At 39.4% G+C, this 17,477-nt stretch overlaps 1 protein-coding gene across 1 annotated transcript in view; it reads right to left on the bottom strand.

The window, feature by feature from the left end:
• Positions 1–1,713: 1,713 nt before the first annotated feature.
• Positions 1,714–17,477, bottom strand: part of ENPP1 (ectonucleotide pyrophosphatase/phosphodiesterase 1) — a gene marked incomplete at both ends in the record, with an annotated part of 56,721 nt that continues 40,957 nt past the window's right edge. Inside the window, 9 exons of the mRNA XM_081997778.1 lie at positions 1,714–1,881; positions 2,723–2,879; positions 3,598–3,730; positions 4,541–4,621; positions 5,611–5,746; positions 7,505–7,659; positions 10,538–10,589; positions 10,991–11,166; positions 14,167–14,254. Coding sequence (XP_081853904.1) covers positions 1,714–1,881; positions 2,723–2,879; positions 3,598–3,730; positions 4,541–4,621; positions 5,611–5,746; positions 7,505–7,659; positions 10,538–10,589; positions 10,991–11,166; positions 14,167–14,254 — 1,146 coding nt within the window. The remainder of the gene's footprint in view (positions 1,882–2,722; positions 2,880–3,597; positions 3,731–4,540; positions 4,622–5,610; positions 5,747–7,504; positions 7,660–10,537; positions 10,590–10,990; positions 11,167–14,166; positions 14,255–17,477) is intronic.

Genomic DNA, 17,477 nt, shown 5'->3' with positions numbered 1-17,477 from the left:
TCTACATCTGCACCAGTGCTTACCTAGCCACTAGCATTTTGTACAGAAAGGGTCATGAACAGCATACTGCTTCTGATGGTTTTATTGGTCACAGGCAATGTTACAAAGCAGTTACACTGAATAATGCTGTCACAGTCATATCATAATGTGAGGTTGCTACAACACATTTACATTTCACACAGTGAAACTACTTTAGAAAAAAAAAAATCATGCTTGTAACAGAAGATCAAGAAAATGCATTTGGTTAAAAGAAAAAATGGTCCCAGGATTTCAGCCCACTCAAACTGAAGTTAATGGAAAAGCTTCCACTGACTTCAGCAGGCTTTGAATCCAGCCTCCAACATCTCCTGACCAAGCTGTAAGGTAAAATGCCTCTCTGCTCAGCCACAGGCTCTTCATTCTTCTAACATACTTGTGCGTGATGCATTTTCCTCTTTTTAAATGAGAAGAACGTAAATGTGTAATTGACTATGCCAAACTTTATACATAACAGAGCCAATTTTGGCTCATCAGCTTTAGAGAGAGTGGGAGAATTACAAAGGTTTCCTGGAAAAGGAGGGAGTTCCTATGCTCCTGAGTGCCTGTAGCAGCTGTTTGTGTAGCCTGAAAGCTTCCAAGAAAGCTCATTACATGCTTCTTCAGCATTTGCATCTGGCAGTGCCTGCATTCAAGATAGGTAACTTATGTGAGCTGGTATTTGGATGATATAGCACTAGAATTGCCACAAATGCAGCTAGGATCTGGTAATTTGCTGCCAAGGGACAACCGAATGGCCTGTGGGCAGTTACTGTAAGTGATGAGATGTGCCATCAGAGAAGATCATCTTACCAGCGAAATTATCTTTTCTTGACAAAAATGTGATTTCAAAACCACAGCTGACAAAAGCATGCACCAAATTGAGAAAGACACCTTTGCTTCAAGAAAACAAAGTCTTTTCATCAAATCTAAGCTTAATTTGAAGTAAGATTATTTCTGGGAGCTCAGTGATCTTCCTGAATTAATGTCTTCTGATTTGCAGGTGACTTGATGCATCCTATACTTGCTCATTCTGAGGATGCATGTACAACATGCAAATTCAGTGTTGGAGACACGAGAGGGCAGCAACATCCCAAGGCTTCCCAGCTAACAGAACTTTTAGCCAGTCGTCTTTTCTGTGTCGGGGAAGGTTCAGTTACCAGTCTTACTAACCTCAGTATAGCTTCTTGCACCATAACACTGCATTATTTTATGAGACCCAAAGCTCAGAATGTAATTCACGCCTCAAGGAAAACTGAAGTGAGAGGTGCTGCTACTATATTTCAATGGTCACCAAGAATGTAGTTATTTCCCAGAACTGTATTTGCCATCTATATTTTTAAAGTAGACTATTGATCATAACCCATGCTTTTTAAACTTCTCCCTCTCCAGTGCATATAAAAGATAACGTTTTTGTTCATGTCTCAAACTATGATGATCAAATGCTGTTAGCATTTAATAATGGACATGGTTCTACCACATTCAAGTGGGAATGACAGGAGCTGCCATCCTGTGTTACATACATAGTCCATCAGGAGTCCCTGAGATACAAATATGGCACCCACTCTCCTCCCTACTGGCATTTTGGTCAAGAGTTCTCAATAAGTGTTCCAGCTTATTTAAAAAAAGACGTTTTCTTTAAAAACAGTCTATTTACAAATCAGTTGTGAAATGGATAACAACGTTCCATAGGAAAAATCAGACTGTTTCAAAAGTTGGTAAATATGTTTTTAACTGTAAAATCTCAGACACTGGCTGTTTTCTGTCTTGATAGAAGCTGAGTCCAGTAAGCAATTCTACATCTCTGATCCGAGCTGTATGAAACTTCATTCTCTCTTCAACCCACACAGACTCAGACTTGCCGTCCTATGAGGACAGAGGAGGAAAAAAAGGGTTTGTAAAACATCTTTTTTTCCTGACATACATTTATCAATTAGCAAAATACATTCTGATGTTTTTTAAAGACAGAAAGCAGTAACTGTTGGCAAACATCTTACAGAGAGCACTGCGTTATAAATAATTATAAGCTTGCCTGAATTTAGTACTTGCTGTTACTTCCTCAAGTATCCAGAACTTTTAGCTGCAGCAGTGGAAGTTTGTGATAATGGGGAATGGCAGGTGAGGTCCAGAATCGCTCCACCAACTCTGATAAAACTATTTCCGAGAGCTGTGCCTGACACTGGAAGTGTAATTCTTCACTGTGGGACACATCTATGCACTTTCCGTGCTTTGTTCTGGTTTATATGTAGTGTAGCTATGCGCATTCCCATCACAATGCCAAGTTACTCAAGTTAGAAGCAACTAATGCTTTTCAGGAACATCTGTGTCTTCTCCTTTTGGGAATACATTTGGCCTAGCACTGACCTTTCTTTGTGGATGACTCATCTTCTCCTAGAAGCTCTCATCCTTCTCAGCTGTTGACTGGATACTTACATACATAGACTTCTGTAGTGCATCATACTGATGGTCTCAACATACTCTAACTCTACCCTGCTAGCTGTAAGTTTTTCTCTTTGAACAGGGAACATCTATTTTCACATTTGAACATATATATAGTCTTTAACATAATTCTGTTTACAAAAATATTGTCTGCTCTGTCAAGACGATGGTGTTAGACTGTATCATTTTTACAGTCTTTAACTAGTTAATCACTGATATCCAAGCAAAACAAGCTCAAGCCTGACTTGGGACTCAATAGACTACTTACTGCACAGCTTTCACTGTTGTCTTCTCTGTGAGGTACAATGAAAGGTAAGGCATCTAGAGACCCTTCACACTCCAGAGGAGTTTCAGAAGTATTTTTACAACTAGTCAGCACAATGAAGAAGTGAGTTGGAACCAGAACTTCTGAATTACTGGCATGTCTGAAACACAAAAGATCTTTCTGTAAATCCACCAAATCATACTTGCACAACAACCAAATGATAGCAAATCAGCTATATTCTGGCATATCAATTTTTGCAATCTACTTTTTTAGCCCGAAGAAAGCTTACGCCTGGATGATTACTTCTTTGTAATTACTATTTTGCAGATCAAGTTTGGCATGTAGGCTGATCTAAGTAACAAGATTGATGAGGTATAACAACAAACTGATTTATCATAAAAATATGTAAGGATTCAGAGTAGTTGGAGAGTTCAGCCTGAGCCCATAAAACCATCTTCCTGCTGGCTTGAACCAATTTTGTTAACCAGTGTAATTGTACTCACAACTGTAGTAAAACAGCTCAGAAAGTGTCAACCATGACACCAGGAATAAGACCCTACCTCATCCACTCCTACAGGCAATGTCATAAGTTTTCAGGCTAGCAGACATTCTTCCACATGCAACAGCTTCTCTTACACTTCACCTTCAGGTTTTAGGATGACACATTTTGAGGCTGCATTTTCTCTTTGTGCTTGTTGCTTATTTCTTATCTTTACATGTCTCTATCCGCTTAGGGTCATCTGACTGTCTCTCTGAACTGATGTAACCTGCCAAGGGCCAATCTCCGCAAGATGCTTTCCTTTATAACAAGGATCATAGTTACTTTTGGACACTAATGAAGGAAAGAAACAAAGGATTAGAATGTGAAAGGTTCCCACCTTTTCACCTTTTCCAGGGTATCATAGAGCCCATCGGAGTCATAATCAAACACAGGACCACTGACTACATTGACACCACTCCTGGCTGCAGCATATTCAGGTAGCAGATATTGATGGAAGTAGTTCCATAACACTGAAACACAGTAATGGAAGTAGGAAACAACCTCCAAGGTAGAAGCTGTTAATACAACTCTGCAGAGTTTTCAGTGGAATATAAACAGACATGATAAGCTAGGAAAATAATAAATTATACAGGTGTTTAAGTTTTTAAAGATTGCATCTAACTGAGCAGCAGCATGCACTGCAGTATCTGCTGGCACTGTGGTTTCAGTCATCCTAACCACAAACCTGACTGAGGCATAGTGATGCTGCTCCTCTGTGGCCTTGGTTTCTTTCCTTGGAAACCAAATCACAGAGAGGCTAGTGGAGGAAAGGTGAGAGAAGCTGAGGTCTTCATATCTTTTCTTCTAGACACATGCTTATTTTCATGTTTCCTTAGTGATTGAGACCCTAGATTCCTGCCTGGAAACTCATCTGAGTTTAGAAGACATTCCTAAACTGGAAATGAATTTAACTCACATAATTATATATGGTATCTGGGTTCCCTAGAAGATACCTACCTAAACAGGGTTTTGTACTGAATAAGAAAATGCAAAGAAAAATGTCAGACATTAAAGTGGAGACACTAATACTATGCTCCCATGTAACGAGCCAGTTGATTAGGAATCATAAGCTCGCAATGGTGGGCCTTCTTCACATGAGTGATAATCCTACTTCAAGGAACTTTTCATTGAGGTAAGAAGTCCACCGTTGGGGGAGGTCTTACTTTACAGAGGCAGCTGAACCACAGGTCATTTGCATGGTTTGGAAGCAAGGAAAAAAAAAATCAGCAGTCTTTCTTATATTCAACTGTGCACACAAAATATGCATACAAATAAAATACCTTTAAATGCAGGATACATTGGCACAATGTTGCTGGTAAGCAAGGCATCATAGTGGGGTTTCTTTCCATCTGCCATAAAATCTAAAACAAAGCAGCAATTAATTACTTAGCTTTGTTACTTTAAACTTACATTTTCATGCTTTTCAAAATTGGTGTAATAACATTAAGGTGGAGCTGACCTAACTTCACTTTCCAAAGCTGATGTGGGTCCAAGTGCTAAACTTCAGTTACATGCTGGATCCCATTCAAAATAAACAATCTTATAAGCAGCAGTAGTAATTGCACTTGTCAGATATACAGTGGACACATTTTCATGTGATTTAAAAATATCAGAACAGACTTTTGAATTGTGGAGAAGAGAATAAAATTCACTTCACAAGTGTCAGACCAACTTGTTCTGACTGCAGAATCTAGGCATAAAAACAGGAGCTCTTTTGGAAACTTGCGAATTACACTTGATGTGGATGTTTAAATAACCTGCAGTAAGGTCAACATAAAATGCTTCCAGATCAGGTCAGTAACAGTTCACAAACAATTTAACCCCTTGTAAACAGCTAACTATTTTGTAATATGTTTGAGAATCAGAGCTATATTCTTCAGACCAATGCTGAATTGCTTTACAAAAGACCACATATGGCACACAACAGTGTATTTCAAATAGCAAATAAACTTATCAAGGTGGGTTTTATTTACTTAATGAAACATCCCTAAATTTTACTTTGGATAGTTCCAACTAACACCTGTCATACAAAGTGAATTTGCAACTTACTAGCTTGCCAGAGTTGACTCAAGGTTTACATGTTTCTTCCAGCTTCTTCTATGAGATGCCACTTTAGAAACCTGACAAGTTCCAAAGCTTTCAGGAAGTATTAAATGACCTTGGACAACTCACCAACTGCTGAAGTGCCTAAAATGTTTTTCTTTCTCGTGTGTGGAAGTGAACTGCAACAATTCAGCAACTACTGCTTCCTATGCTGATTAGTTATCAAGAACATCTATAAAAGACTACACATACTACATCACATACTATTTAAATCAGATATGCTGTACAATGAAGGCACTGTACTTACTTGGAGGAGAAAGGAATCCATAAGTTAGGCGAGGATGATTGTTGTAAAACAAGCATGTTTGGTTATGATTAAAAGAAATACGAACATCTGTGTGTAAACAGCTGGAGGTATCTTCTGTAGCAGAAATCCATTCGTCCTATGGAACAAGAAGAAAGTATCATTGGTAAAAGAGATAGCTGACCGACAAGACACCTCTTAGTGTGGGGGACTGCAAAACTCTAAATATTGAGCTGCAACTGCCTTTAATGGTGTGAAGGGACTTAACTAAGATGCAAGAATTGTTCCTCTTCTGTCAGTGGAAAACAAGCCTCCCTTCATATATTTTGGTCCTGGCTTCAGCTGGGATAGACTTAATTTTCTTCCTAATAGCTGGTATACTGCTCTGTTTTGGATTTAGTATGCGAATAATGTTGGTAACACACTGATGTCTTCAGTTCTTTCTAAGTAGTTGTAGTGCTCATACTCAGACAAGGACATCTCAGCTTCCCATGCTCTGCCAGCGGGGAGGTGCACAAGGAGCTGTGAGGGGGCACAGCCAGGACAGATGACCCAGACTGGCCAAAAGGATACTTCCCACCATATGATGTCATGCTCAGTATATAAAATTGGTGTTGCCCATGGGCGTGAATCGCTACTCAGGGACCGGCTATCAAACACCAGGTGGTGAGCAATTGTTGTACTGTACATCACTTGTTTTTGTGGATTCCTTTATCAGTAATGTTCCTGTTGCTGTTATTATTATTTCCCCTTCCTTTACTGTCCTATTAAACTGTTTTTATCTCAACCCACAAGGTTTTTTTCCAATTCTCTCCCCCATCCCACCTAGGCAGGGACAGGGAGGTGAGCAAGTGGCAGCGTGGTGCTTAGTTGCTGTCTGGGGCTAAACCACAACACTGGGAAATAAAGTGAACAGAACTGCTCCATTTCAGTCGAGTTGAGAATAACATCTTCCAAAAGAGAACGTAGAAGTGCCCATTAAAGATGAGGTTATCTACTCTGAATGTACTTGTTCATTCAGGCTAGGAATCAGAGGCAGCCAGATGTGTTGTTAGCCATCTCTCTCCACTGGGCCACTTGTCACAGTAACTGGTTGCTTCATGCCACTAACCTCAAAATATTTAGGATCAAGCAAACCTTGCCAGAGTTTAGTTAAATTTACTTGTAACAGTCATTATTTAAAACCTATGATTCCTAGATAATCAAACTAAAAAGCATCCTCTACTGTCCTAATTCATTTTAAGTATGATGTGGCTTCTAAATTTTCTCTGAACAGGAAAGGTAAACTTGAAAAAACAACTTTCATTCACAAGGTCAGTGCTCTGCATGAACATGTGCATCTTAGTATAGGGTTTAGGACCGCAAAGAGCAGATTTATCTCCACCAACCTCTTTTTCCCTAATCAGAATGATCTTCCAAGAGAAGGATGGGATCAGGGCGTGAACAGTTCAAGACTGTCTAGGGATTGTTTCAAAAGGATCCTGCCACACCACAAACACTGCTTTAAGACCACAAAACCCATGTTGAAACCAGACTTTAAGGACAGCACTGGCAGACTTCTGGAGCAGACCTACGCTGCCAAGCAGTAAGCCAGTGCAGACTCAGAGGGCTTCTGTATCAATGGCAATGGGCTCCTCACTTCTTGGTGGATCTGCTCACTCTGGAGGCAAAACGGCAGCTCACTCCAAGAAACAGGAAGGAGTCAAAGCCAATCCTTATTAACATAAGGAAGTGAAGAAAAGCTCATACAAAATTCCTCCTTTTATCTCACTTGATTCTACTTAGTTCCCTGGGAGATAATATTATGAGCAGAGCTAAGAAGTTCAGGTTCAGGAGTAACCAGCATTCAAGTTTTTTACCTTTCAAGGTTGATTCTAACCTTTCTTCATATACTTACGTCTTTGTTAACAGTGTACGCACTCCACAGGGACATCCGGTAGTCCTTGCTGTATGCACTAACATAGCGGTAATGGTAAAGGATGCAGTAATTATGTCTCTTCTGCAGAACCCTGGGCCGTCCATAGGGCAAAGTAAGCTTCTCTATCTTCTTAACTGCAGCAGAAATAGTGCTTGTTACATTTCAATCAATACTGGTTGTTAAGCATCTTCCTCTTTCATACACCTAAGGTTGCCCCAGTTTCCAGTTGCCAAACAGAGAAGTCACAGTAACGGAACAAAACAAACAAACAAAAATCATTCTTACACCAAAGGTATAGTTTCTATGCTAAGGCAATAAATTAAATGACAAAGCCAGTATAAAGCAATCATTTAAACTAATACTGTAAAAATTAAGTTTATATTTTTGTTGTGGCTTAACCTAGCAGGCAGCTAAACACCACACAGTCATTTTGTAGCTGCAAAACCAAAACACTTTGCCATTTAAAACAGGGGATGGATCTGACTTACAAAGTTAAAGTCTTTGTTGACCTTGTGTTTCAATTTAAATATGTAATGTGGGATCTGCTTCTACATAACATTTAGATGGGACAGTAACCAATTGTGGTGATTTGAAATCTGCTGAGGCGACTATTTAAGTAGAAACAACAAATTTGTATGTAAAGGTGACATTTAAAGGACTAACAAGTATAGAGCACTAAATAAACAATACAGTGAAGTACTGGTTGGATTTTCAGATGTGCGAAGACTCACTTTACAATGAGCGTGACAGACACAAAACCTTCCTTCTCCTCCTCTCTCATGGGCCACATCTCTTTAGAAAGTTTGTATATAAAGTTGTCTCCAAATATTTTATGTATGATACTGCAAAGGGTTTTTGGCAGACCCTTGCCTAAGGCATTGCCTGTTTATTGGTCAACTACTGCATCCAATGGAAGAGTGAAGACTTTTCTTTAAAACTGTTATCAGAAAGAAGCTATGAGGGATCATCAGAGGCTAAGTCATTAGACAGAAGCTGAAAAGTTAAGCAGAGTTAGCAACAGAATTACTTTAGAGTCAATACCACTGATTTTAAAGAAAAACAGAGTCATAAGAAACATGCAGTCATCTGCTGCAGTCACATGTTAGCAGAAGGTTTCAGTTTTTAATCCCTAAGACAGACAACACTTTCATCAAAACACTGAATATTTAAATATATGCCAACTGGAAACAAACAAAAATAAGGTTTTTGAAAAAGTTGAAACTTGAAAAAGTTTTGGAGTTTTCTGATGTAAAATAAAAAATGAGGAAAATCATGGAAATATTTTAAGATTACAAAAGTATTACTTTGCTATTGAAATGCAAATATTTTCAATCATTACACAGCTGTATTATAAAGAAGACGACAAAGTATATATTCCATTAAGTAAGTCACCATGATCCCCAAATTATGCAGAACTACAATTTCAAGGCAACTATTTTAAATGGAGAAAGAAATTGAGCAATGAATGTTGCAGGTTTTTCCCACAATAATTCCGCAACACAAAAAATGTCAAGATTATGACATTTATTTCTCCACCCATGAGGGAAAAGGCAAACAATTCCTTTTTTTTTTCCCCCCCCACAAAACTAAAAATGCAGTTAATATTTTGTTGTTCTTACAGGCTGTCAAGTTATGACAATCAATGAGAGAATATGCAAACTGAGATAACTAATAAACTCTAAATAGTCTTAAGGAGAATCTAGGTTGGTTACTAGAGTTCTTTCCTCTGTGATAATACTTTTTATATCTAATTAGTAAGTGTTTAATTTATGCAATTTATAAGGAAAGTACTGCTATCAAGACCAGTGCTAAACCAGGTCTCACTGATAATCTAAGCCAAAATCCTACTGTTTCAAAAACGTAGGTTTAGAGCCTTAGGTTCCTATTTCTACAAAACTGAACTGAAATAGGTTATGCGCCTGGCCTTGCCATATTTCTTCAAAGGGGGTTCAATAAGGCACTCAGGCATCTACCTACACATTAGCAGAGTCTGTTTCAGTGCAACCACTTGCATGCTTAGGGGAAAGCACACCATATTGTACTAACTGGATTTCATTTTGTTGCTCTCATGAGTGCTATAATACTGAAAGAGTTATTTTAAAAGGGTTCTGGGACACATTTTAAAAAGATGCCCTGTCATTAGTGGAAAAGATTCAAGAAAGCTCTAGCCACTCTTTGTGCCAGGACAAACTAAAGAAACCAACAGAAGCCTTAAAAATAGCCCTGAATAAGCAGCAAGTACTGGATCCTGCCTGTAACTGGCATTCAAGTCCAGTTCTTAATAGTGAGCTACAGTGGGGTGTTGCCAAATACAGAGTTTATTTGCGTAAGAAATAAGGTTTCATGAACACATACAAGGCAAGGACTCTATCAGCCTACATCTCTTTCTGACAGCCTAATCATCTTGATTTCATCTTTTAATGTATTAGCACAAAGGGCTACATTCCATTTTGACTTACGGTTTTCATGATTTACTTATTGTCTTACCTGCTTCATGCTCAAAACAGTTTGTTTTATGTCATGAGCACATCCTACAGCCTTGCAAACTGCAGCTCAAACATGGCATGTATATGTCCAAAGAATGGAAATAAAGCTTAAGCAAAACAAGCAATAGCTTAAGACCATGTAACAACTTCACCATGTAAAATACCCTTTATGCTTCATTAAAAGTATGCTGCCATCAAGATGCCAGTATTTGCAGGGACTTCTTATCAGATACTTCCTCATACACTGCTTTTGCTTCCCATTTTGGAATGCTCATTACTTCAGTGCTAGAAAATGCAGAATTATCAGATAATACATGTGCCACAAAGACACATGTATACGGATACATTTGAGAACAAATGTTTCAGTAGGACTGAAAGCCTCAGAACTATAGTCCCAGCTAGTATTTGAAAGAATTTTTACTCCATGTACTTCAGATTTGCTCAGAAGTTTAGACATGAAACATTTTATATTTTTAATAATTCTTACATTTTTGTTATAATTTTATATTACTGTCTAAATGCTTACCTTCTGTTTCAGTGAGATTTAAACGCTGATGAAAATCCCGTATTGGCAAACCCTATAATTATAAAGCAAAAACAGTGAGATTGTACTAAGTGTTCTACAAAGCATATTATGAGCCAGTGCTATACATAAAGTACCGAATGCAACATCTGCCTCGCAAGTTATCCCCATACAGAACTCATTGACATCCACTGGAGAGGGGCTACAGAGAATCTGCAGAAACCGACTGTTTTTGCCACAAACAAATCTACAGAGCCTTGAAAGCCACACAATATTCACAGAAGGGAAATTTCAGCATAGTTAAGTACCCACCAACCCAGGCAAGATTTGATTTTGAAAATGATAGTAGGGGACTGCAAAACTATCAGGTTATGATAAACACATGGGAATCCAGAGTTTCCCTCTGGATACAACACAGACGTCTGCCTCCTCAACTTCAACCATTTCAGTACCTACCCCTGCCCTGCAGGAGCAGCCAAGGCTTACTGAAAAGGCTCTTTGTCCCACCACAGAGCATTCAGAAGGATGGCTTGCTTCTTTGGGATGGTGGGGAGTATAAACGGGGTTCCTTAAAAGATGGTTTAGGCGTCCATGAGTTCCATTGTTTGGGGCTGGTTTCAAATCAAGCAAATCTATGAAAGAATTCAAATGGTATTAACTGGATGAGAAAGACTGTAATACGCTGCTGCTTGTATTGTGATTACAAGTATGGGTGACTCAAAGCTGCACTGCTTGCTGATCATAAACCAAAAAGGGAAGACAATGTAACCACTTTAAAAGGAAGCACACTTGTTCTTACCTATGGCTCAGGGTGGTATTAGTCTGCTTGTAGAGAGGGACAGAACAAGTGCAAAAAATGACAGAAAAAAATGACAAAAAGTTATTTTTGTTTGGGTTTTTCTGTTTGTTTTTGGTTTTTCAATTATCTGAAAATTAAACACATAAGCTTCAGTTAACAAGCATCACTAAAGGGTAAAGCCATAAAAGAAACTAGACAGAACATAGGTTTCTGCCTGTCACTTAGGTCCAAAATAATACGCTTCAAAATTTTCAAACTACTCTAACCACAAAAACATCTCTAACCCATAAATGCTTAAATCTCTGCCATTAAAGTAACTCAAACAACTAAAAGCTCTGCCTACCACCGATGCTCAGAGACACTTCAGACACCTTCAAAATACTGAAGAGATCAAGCACTATTTCATGCTTAATCCTCGCTAGCATTCATAGATTTGCTGTTCCTCCACTTAACTCATACTGAATCTATGAAATAAGATGTTTTCAAAACATAGCAGGTGATGAGACACACTTGTATCAAAAAACCTGGGTGTCTAGATCACTCACATAGAACACAAGAGTTAGAGCTGAACTTCCCGTCCTACATGGGGAACTGAACACATTTCTCCCTCCACTGTGCCACTCAGGTATGTTAATGTCATTCCCTCTAGATGAAGCTGGTTTGCTTTGAAAAGAAGAATAAAACAACCTTTCTAATCCTAGCAGTCCCTGCTCCAATGAACACATCCCACAAAGCAGTGAAAAACTAAATCAAAACCAGTCCTGGAACTCAGCTCCCCACATCAACAGCTAAATTACATTGTTATCTTCCTGTTATTTTGAGTACCCAGGAATTCACAACTGCCCAGAAATCCCCAGGTCTGACAATTTGAACACGTTGGAAAACATAAGGTGAAATTCCCCTATTCAGACAAGACAGTTAGTTAAAGCATGAGCACCAGATACATACAAGTGCTGAAATGTTGGACGAATGGGAGACAGTATCCCCTCTTACACTTCGCAAGAGGGTACGGTCAGGCACCCCCCTGAGAAACGCTAGAGCCCCAAATGACAAGTGAAAGAAGACACCCTTCTGCAGTCCAGAAGGCACCTACGCCCTGGGCAAGGAGAAAGTTAAGTCACCTCACTTAATTTTCTATCTGAAAGTTAATGTGCTGGCTTTTTGCGCATCCAATTCTTCTAATTTCTTCTGTACAAGACGGAGGAAATCTAGACCTCAATGACTGCACTTAAAACGCCTGATCTCTCATGGAACTTGTGTCACTGAAATGGCAGTAAGGACACTACCCCTCCTGTGCAGCATACACAGAACAGATCAGGGAGCACAAGAAAGTGGTTCAAGATCAACCATGACATGAGAAGACAGCAAAGCATACAAGGCTGTGAGAGACACGCTTCCTGACAATGGCCTGTTTCCTATTCCAGCAAAGAATTTAAACACATGGTTTAAGTGTGGTATACCTGAATATCGCCACTGATCACAAGCATGTGCAGTGCTCCCATTAAGCGTTTTCTGGATCAAACCCTTTGGTAGTACTTTGCCTCTCAGAGATGCAAGATGTTAGAGCAAGTACAGGTCCTGGCAAGAGAGAGAAGTAGGCAGGAAATAATGGAAAACAGGTGAAGACCTCAAGGAGAATAAATGAACAGGAAGTGGTAAAACTAGTGATAGACTTGGGAGAAACCATGAAATATAGAATGAAGAAGGGACAAAGGAACAAGGAGTCACAGTAACATTGTTTGAAAGGGATGGGGGGGAGCAGAAAGGGCCACAATGCGTCTAATTTTCAGAAACACCACTTCCCTGGTGTGGTATGCTGTACAGTGTCAGAAAATGAAGCAAAGAATATCTGTATATGGAGTGGGCTGTCTGCGATCCTCAGATACAGAAGCAGACTGCAAGAAACGGCTATCAAGCATGAATTCTACAGTGACACCAGAAAGGGGTGGGAAACAGGAAACCTGACTACTGCAAAGACAACTAGCTCCAGAGCAAGACTTCAAGGCAATGGGATGACAAACTAACAGGACAGTTGCAGTCCATAAAAAGACAAAAAAAAAAAAGCATATTTGCAACACCTGTTGTATTAGACAATGAGAATAGACAGGGAAACATCCAAATCTAGTATTAAAAAACACAACACACAAATTGAACAAGTGACACATACAATGATGAATTTGGAAGGAGGTTTATTATATGAATTGAGTAAACAAAAATAGAAAAAAAATTTTATCTAAATTAAAAATCTATTTCTATCAAGTAACTAAAATTAAAAATACGGTAAAGGAAAGCAACAAATAAGAAGACACATGACAAAATCCAAGGAATTGTTTAACAGCATAAAAAGCAGAGGGGGTGACTGACTCAGGCTTTCTGGAAATGAGCTGGCTGGCAGCTACATCCATACCCATTCCTATACTTGTTATTTATTGTTCTGCCTGAATAAGGTCACCTGAGTGATTAATATGACAAAGCCTCTAGTTAGATACAAGAGAGAAATATCCCTTCTTGATGGTAGGGAGATTGTGAAGTAGTCAGTTTTCAGAGTGGGAAGTCAAAGCGTCAGCTCCAGAGCAGCCAGAGGAATACAGAGAGTGACCGGTGGGAAGGAGAGATACAAGGTGGCCTGACCAGTAGATCCTAAACAGCCGTTAGTCATTTAGAAGCTGGGCCTTTCTCAGAAAAAACAAACAGCTTTTTATTTATGAAAATCAGCAGCAAGTCTTAAGGACAAATTTCTAAGAACACTTAAAAAAATCTGTTAGTAGAAGATTTACAATACCCAAAAGATATATTTTACTGAACAAAGATGACTCCCATCAATTGTACTTACCACACATTAAATTATATACTTCAATGTTTTCAAATGGATCAACTTGAGTACGAAACTTGAATCCTGGTCCAAACCCAATAAAGATAGCCTAGGATTTACAGAGAAAAGTAAAGTGTAACTCTGTTTAAGACAAGTTGAAATAGAAAATATCTTCATATTCAGAGGGCATTTTCTTCCCAGAACTTAATCTTTACTTTACCAACATAGTATGGATCAAGTCAAAAGCATGGTTTTTCTTTAAAAAAAAGTAAATGTATAAGAATAATTTTTAAAAGTAGTAAAAGAGTATTAGGAAACCTGATTCTGTCTCATTGTTGCCTTTAAAAATTTGCCTTCAGCAAGTCCCTTGCTCTTCTCTGCTTTTGAAGAAGTTAAAGCATTTAAGAAATTAATTTTAAGCGATTCAATGGAAATGTTGAGCCAAAATAACCATCACATTTCATGCCCTGTAAACAACTTGGAAGCTTTTAACTTAAGGCTATAAAAACATCTGTTCGTAGCAATGTTTTAACTGGTTTAAGCAATGGTAAGATCCAAGGCTTCTACGCCTGGTTTGCAGCTGTTCTTTCTTCTTCTTGCACCATTTCCTGAGATGTACAAGCTATTGTGTAGCCATACAGTGAACCTGATCCAGGAACACAGCCAGCTCAAAAAACTTTTTTTCCTGCTAGCTCTTTTCCTTCTGCTTCAGTTCCCCGACCTACTTAATGCTGCACGCACGCAAAGCTTACACTAGTGTAGAGAAGGGTTTGCTGCAGGAGTAAGAACAAGGAGACAAAGGCAGCAAATGCTTCAACTCAACTGCTGCCAGAAAGATTGGTTTTGAACTTATCCTAAGATACTCAGCTTCTTTTTAATTAAGTGAAACAGACTGCACCCATCTGTGGTATCAAGATACTGAATGAGTGATGGATGCTTTGCACTCTATTGCATCTTCCTGGGTAAGATCTCAAAGCTCTTTGCAAACAGTGCAATTGTCTCAGATTTCATAGCTGTGTGGCAAAAAAAAGGCTAAAAATCCAACTCAAACTTCTTTTTTTTGAGATTAAAGCATAACACAGGCTGTCATTCTGCAACTGTTGATACTAAAATCTGTAGGCTAATAATTTACTCAACAAGACTAATTTGAACCAGATGAGGCAGGAACATGCTACCTCCTTTCTGTTGAACTAGGTAATTAACAGAGTATGAAATTTATACTGCTATAATGTTAACCACAAAAGGATAAGCTATATCTCTTTTAAGACCAATTAGGGACGCTATGAACTGACAATCCCAAGTCTGGCAAAAAGTTTGAATAGAGTCAACTTACCAAAAAAAATTTACACAAACTGTAGCAGACAGAGAATATACTAAGCTGACATTTGGCATCACGCAGCCTTGCTGGCTGTAACCCATTACTAGAAACCCTATCAACAGGTCTTTCATTGTCAAATTGGGGAAGAAGAGTAAGCCTGGAAGGGCTCAGATACAAAATTAACACAGGTTTTGGCTAACAGTTTTTAAAAAAAACAGTTTGACGCCAACACTACATAATTCTACAAGACATGAAAGAGGCTTTTAAGAGAAATGTATGCTTCACGTGGACTATGTAGGTCTTTTCATAAAACTTGTTTTCAATAATAGTTTTAATACAAGGTTCCCTCTTTATAGACATGTTTACACACATTCATTGTAATAGTACCAAGTACCTCACAACTGTTAGTGGACTTTATCCCGAAACCAGCTTTTTGAAATTAAGAGTATTGCCTTTCATTTTACTGAAATCAGGAACTAAAGCAGAGGATAGGTTAAGTGACTTCCCTATATTAGATGGAGCTGACTAAGAATCTGATTTCATGTTTCCCTATGATCCCTTCCCATTTCTCATTAAAGAGAAAAATTTTGGGACTCTCCTTATTTTAAATGACTGACATGTTCCCTCCCGAACAGACTACCTCTAAACAGTGATACATACTCTGTCATGACACAGTAGAATTACAGAGTTGAGAGATCATTTAATCAACTTTTGCAAAAAACAGAATCAAAAGTAATTATGTTATTTCTGAAAGATGCTTGTCTGACCAGTCATTAGGTTATTCCCATGGTGGAAGCTACAGAGATTTCCAGGGCAAACTGTTGTACTCATTGATGTCTAAAAAAAAGGTTTTCTAATAACCAAATCAACTCATCTGTAGTGCAGTTTAAGACTGTTACTTCTGTTCTTAGGCAACCCAGAAAACAAATAAAGGACTAGCATTACAGACCAGGGGACTAGCGGGCTAGGGAACAACTTCGCTTGCAAGGGCCTGGGTGACATAGCAGACAGCAAGCCAAACATGAGCCAGCAGCACACCCTGGCAGCAAAGGCAGCCAACAGCATCCCATGCTACATGAACAGAAGCTCAGCCAGCGGGTTGAGAGAAGGTATTATCCCTCTCAGCATTTCTTTAGGCCACATAGGGATACGGCACCTTCAGCATAAGAATGACATCAATAAACAATCACCACATTCAGTAGAGGGCCCCAAGGTGGTTGGGGGCTGAAGCTCTTGCCCTGCAAAGAGGAACAGGGCTTGTTCAGCATGAAGAGACTGCTTCTGGTGGACCTAACAGCAGTCCCCCAGCACCTACAACGGTAGAGCCAGCATGGCTCTATCATGGTGGATGAAAAGCTGGACATGAGCCAGCAACGTGCAGTCGCAGCACCAAAGGTCAACCATCTCCTGGGCTGCATCCAAAGCAGCCTGGCCAGCAGGTCGAGGGAGGTGATTTTGCCCCTCTACTCCACTCTGCTGAGACCCTACCTGCAGTCCTGCGTCCAGCTCTGGAGCCCTCAGCACAGGAAAGACATGGACCTGTTGGAGCAGGTCCAGAGGAGGGCCACAAAAATGATCAGAGGGATGGAACACCTCTCCTATGAGGACAGGCTGAGAGAGTTGGGGTTGTTCAGCCTAGAGAAGAGAAGGCTCTGGGGACACCTTATTGCAGCCTTCCAGTGCTTAAAGGGGGCCTATAAGAAAGATGGGGACAGACGTTCTAGCAGGGCCTGTTGCAATAGGACAAGGGGTAATGGTTTTAAACTGTAAGAGAGTAGATTCAGACTAGATAGAAGGAAGAAATTTTTCACAGTGAGGGTCATGAAACACTGGCCCAGGTTGCCCAGAGAGGTGGTAGATGCCCCATCTCTGGAAACATTCCAGGTCAGGTCAGATGGGGCTCTGAGCAACCTGATGTAGTTGCAGATGTCCGTGCTCATTGCAGGGGGGTTGGACCAGATGGCCTTAAAAGGTCCCTTCCAACCCAAACTATTCTATGATCCTATGCTCTTCA

This window comes from Phaethon aethereus (assembly GCF_964289735.1).
Source record: "Phaethon aethereus genome assembly, chromosome: 3".
Classification (NCBI taxonomy): domain Eukaryota; kingdom Metazoa; phylum Chordata; class Aves; order Phaethontiformes; family Phaethontidae; genus Phaethon; species Phaethon aethereus.
Note: the sequence above shows the minus strand (reverse complement) of the source record. Positions and strands in the feature narration are given on the sequence as shown.